The sequence below is a fragment of the Apodemus sylvaticus genome, chromosome 9 (genome assembly GCF_947179515.1).
Source record: "Apodemus sylvaticus chromosome 9, mApoSyl1.1, whole genome shotgun sequence".
Lineage (NCBI taxonomy): Eukaryota > Metazoa > Chordata > Mammalia > Rodentia > Muridae > Apodemus > Apodemus sylvaticus.
The window spans coordinates 100,786,515-100,791,463 of NC_067480.1; the positions used below are offsets into that span (position 1 = coordinate 100,786,515).

At 38.5% G+C, this 4,949-nt stretch overlaps 1 protein-coding gene across 1 annotated transcript; it reads left to right on the forward strand.

The window, feature by feature from the left end:
• The first annotated feature begins 1,237 nt into the window (after window positions 1-1,237).
• Window positions 1,238-1,894, forward strand: LOC127692032 (dynein axonemal assembly factor 6). The gene has a single exon (XM_052191912.1). It carries the CDS (start codon window positions 1,238-1,240, stop codon window positions 1,892-1,894), a length of 657 nt encoding a protein of 218 aa, XP_052047872.1.
• Window positions 1,895-4,949: the final 3,055 nt, after the last annotated feature.

The window sequence follows — 4,949 nt, forward strand, 5'->3', positions numbered from 1 at the left end:
AAAATCAAAAGCCAGTCAGAACACAAGATTCTTTGTTCCCACACAGATCTTGGTTAGGTTTATGTCAAGTTGACATAAAACAACTAGTGCAGTGGTGTTTTGTCTTCAGGTATGTCTGTGTACCACATGTGTGCCTGGTGCTCACTTAGGTCAGAAAAAGATATCCCGCAACTGGAATTACAGACTTATAAACTTCCACGTGGGTGCAGAGAAGAAATAAGCCCCAGTTCCCTGGAAGAGCACTGAGTGTTCTTAAGCACTGAGCCACTGCTACACTCACTCCCAAATAAAACCAAAATACTTTAGAGAAGGAATAGAAACTCAAGTCAGGTTTTAAAAATGATGCTTAAGAGGTGTGGGTGGGACGGAAAAGCTCACCTCGAAAATCTTCAGGATTATCAGAAAATGTCTACGCTTCCTTTTTCTTTTATATTTTAAATGCCTTTGTATGTCTAGCATTGTATCTGAGTGTTTTTCCAAACAAATCTTCAATTTTATCAATAACACTACGTAGTTCTTAATTTTATCATACATATGTTGTATGAAAATCTACAGTTTTATCAGAAAATGTCTCCACTTCTTTTTTCATTTATATTCTAAATGAATTTCTATGCCTCTCATTGTTTATGAGTTTTTTCCAAAAAATTTTTATATTATCAATTATCCTATGTAATCTTCAAATTTATGAAACATATGTTATATGATAATCTTTAGTATATCAGAAAATGTTTCCACTTCATTTTTCAATTATATCTTAAGTTTACTTATATATATATATATATATATATATATATATATATATATATATATATATATATATATATATATATAAAAGAAAAGCCTATGGGACAAATGTTTATGTCTTGCTCTTACCTCCTGCACCTGGGCGAGCTTGCTAGCCTTTCTTCAAAGTGAAGGCAGAGGCGGGGACTCTGGTCGACCTACTTAACTAGAAAGGGAGGCCATAGACCCCCGAACGAGGTGTGCTGCGATTGGTTGCTGCTGGATTGTTTCAAAGGAGGCTCTTCTGTGATTGGCTAGCAGAGTCAAGCAGGAACTACAGGTGGAAAAGGAAGTTCAACAACGTTGTTACCCAGGCAACAGAGCGATTCCCAACGAGTGGCTGCGCCTAGGCTGTGGCCGGAGGACAGACCAAGCGCCTGGGATCCATTTCAAGCCTTCTTTCACATTTACCAAGCACTCTACCCTTGAGCTACACCCCTAGTTATATTTGAATATGGAATGGGAACATGCAGAAGCTGAGAACGTGGAAACAGGGAATTTGGAAGCAAAAACCAAGGAAGCTAAAAATGTGCCATTAGAGACACTGTCCTCTGCCTCGGCCCTTCGAGCACTATCCAGTCTCCTGAATCCAGAAGAAGAGGATGGTTTTGATTTTGAACAGGGGCAATGCTCATTTACTATTGGAGCCATGGGCCCTGGGAATATTGGACCGCCTAAAGCAAAAGAGTCCAAAGCCATTCCTGAACCCAGGAGTGATGAAAGTGAGAATATCTGGAGTCCAGAAGAGGTTCCAGAGGGAGCAGAGCATGATGATATATGGGATGTTCGAGAAATCCCAGATTATGAGATTGTATTCCAGCAAACTGTGGGAACTGAGGACGTATACCTAGGATTAACAAGAAAGGATCCTTCAACCGCATGCTGCCAGGAGCTGGTGGTGAAAATTAAACTGCCCAATACGAACCCGTCTGAAATTCAAATTGACATCCAAGAGATGCTCCTTGATCTTCGCACACCTAAAAACAAGCTGTTAGTAAACTTTCCCCAGCCCGTGGAACGCAACAGCGCTAAGGCATCCTACATCTGGGAAGCTGAAACACTCGAAGTCAGGATGACCCTCCAAAGGGATTGGGATTTTAGTGTTTCCTGAAAGAGCATAAATAAGAAGAGATAGAAAAAATTCATGACAGCAAGAACATTATTTTTTACCTTTAAATACTGATTGTTTCTGTTCTCTTTTTCCCCCTTAACATATTTTAGAAAGGTTCAGAATTTTAGTGGTATTTTGATCATATACAGTCAAACCTATTACTGTTATGATATATGGTTGTTTCATATAATAAGGTGCTGTTCCATTTTTATAGTGAAAGCTGAATAAACTATTTTCAGGTTAACCATCTAGATTACTACATGGTCAATTGCACAGCAGAACTATGACCATAAAATGAATGATTCACTTAAATCAGAAGTCTGAAGATCTTTAGGTTGTTTTTTCACTGAATTTAATGAATGATTTAGGATGTTTTCAATCTAGGACCTCAGTGTTGTTCCGGAACATATAAGTAAGAAAGGACTATAAATAATTTGCTGTGTCCTCTGAGACACATTTACCTGAAAAAGTAATATTTATAGATATATTTGTAGATTCATTGTTCTCTCATTTTTATCTTATTAATTGGACATTCTTATTTTCATCCCAGTGTTCCTTGCATTTTCTGTACTATTGAATGAGTTTATTTCATTACTGTTCATTAAAATGTTTTGTTTTAAACTAATGATGCTTAAAATCAGTTTAAATATCAATTAGAATAAATGGAAGAATTTAAGGTATATTTTTTGTCTGTATTTCAGTTTCATGTCTTAGATATTATGATTGGGTGGGAGACAGGCCACTGAGGCATTTGAGCCAGAGATGGTAATCGCGTAGTTACAGTCCCATGATGACACCTCTACAATTGTCATCCAGAGACAGAACAAGGGACAGAGAGGTGAGCCAGGAGACGAAAATGAAATGGTCAGATGAATTATTCCCATCACTAACGCCGTGGTTCTCAACACCGGCTGCACATGTGGTTACCCAGGGAGCTTTTTAAAGTACTGAGGCTCTGGTCCCACTGCAGACATCCTGAAGTAATTGATCTGGGCCAGTGTCCATGCAAGACCAGGGTTTTGAAAGTATTGAAATGTGATCAGAGGGGCAGCTGAGTGGCACTTGTCCTTGGTCAGTAAGGACTATTGACCATCAGCTCTGCTGTGATTTGCACAGTGGTTTCTAAATTTGCTGTGAAGAACAATTTCACAGGCTGTCAATGGCAACATCTTAGAACCCTGCTCAGCCCTACTAAACAGAGCTATTCCTCCAAAATTTGCAATTATGAAAACATCTCTGTTGTGACATTTCTGTAGTCCCCCTAAGGAGAGATGGAATTATGTTATCCGTTTTGACAACTGTTGATCTTCATTTCTATTGACTTGTGTTCATAGAGCTCCACAGGACCTTCAGCTAACAATATTGCCCATGGTTGAAGGGAAGAGGAGTATGCAGGGAAGAGTCACTTGTGCTAGAAAACTCCCTTCCAGATAGGGAAAGAGGAGGAGATGTGGAGAAGGAGGAAAGCAAGTGTGTGCAAAAGTAATAAACCTACCTGTTGGTATACATAGCATCCCCTCAAGTAACCCCCTTCATGCTTTTGGTCTGTATAGAAGCCAATCAGATAACCCCCTCAAGCTTCAGGATGAGGAGACGTTAGTTCTGCACCCACCATGTACAATCGTGTAAGCTTGTGAGAGCCATTTCAGTCTTGAAGATGTGAATGCCAGGCGAGCGCTTTTGTCAGGCTATTGTGAAGGGACAAGTTACGTGCCTTTGCATGTCCTCAAGGGACAATGCTAAAGAGTTAATATTGTATTTATATTGTAAAAATATTTTATGGGTTATAATACTCGTAGCGAATACGGCAAGGCAAGAGTGGCAATCAGAAGACTATCAGGCCTGGAACAATCATAATGCTTAATTGCCATCTATTAAGAAAAAAACAAAGAAATCAGGGTTGCTTCTTATTTTAGTCTCATTATGTTACTTTTAAAATGTAGATGGTCTTGGTGTGATTTTATTAGTATCTTGCAGCTAATCATCTAAAAATCCTTTGCAATTATCACCCGTGTTAAAACCATTATCCGTAGAATCATCATTTTCCATCTCAGAAATGCAAATATAACCAGAAATATAAATTTTGGATTTGTTATAGTGCATTTGCATCTCACTGCCTTCCAAACTCCGGAGGAACAAAAGTAAAACTCAAGTCAAATTTAAATAAAATGTTTTTTTGACAGAATGCATCAATTTTGAAGCTCTAGAATGCCTCATACAAATAAAATCTATGATTACAGATGACAATAAAATAAAATCACATGATCTGCTGCTGATAAAGAGCCAACAGATACTATTCTCAGCCTAGTTTAGAGAAAGAGAGAGGAAAGAACAGCAAAGGTGAGATATGGTTACAGAAGAATTTCTTCCATTCCTAATGTACAATACTCTAAGGACCTGCTTGTGAGTCAGAATCCATTATCCTTTAAGAAACATTAAACTATTAGTAACCTACATTAAAATATTGATGGTTACAACAGGTCTTGAAGAGCCTATAAGAAGAATTAACACAGAAAGAAGGTCACCAAGCAGCTGTGCGGATATGAGAACCACATGTGTTCTCTACACATGAGTAACAGTGAGAAAAGAGACAGAGGATCGGATAAGATTTCCAGTAGGCCTCTGCCAAGGAGGTCTAACATTGTATCACTTTAAAATATGGAAAGTACCTAATCATAAGTCATGTCTATTTAGTTAGGATGGGGGAATACTCAGCATAGATCCAGAGCAGCTGTGCTTTAGCTGTTGTTGAGTGGTAAGCATTTTTCTCAATATCTAAGTGGCAGTTGTTAGGTGAGGGCTTAATATGCCATCAGGTGTTTATGCAAACGACTACCATTTCCAAGACTGGACTTGTACAATCAAGGAAAGGCCAGATTTTTATAGACTGGTGATTTAGCCCTTTTCAATAGTTGGGTCCTCCAAACAATTTTCAGATTGGCTGAGTTATTCAACAGGTGAGATCTCCTAGGGCAACGCAGACCTGGGAGATGTTGCTTGGGTAATTTCTGTCAGAATTGTGCCATGTTTTTCTACCTTGGGTCTGCAGTATTAA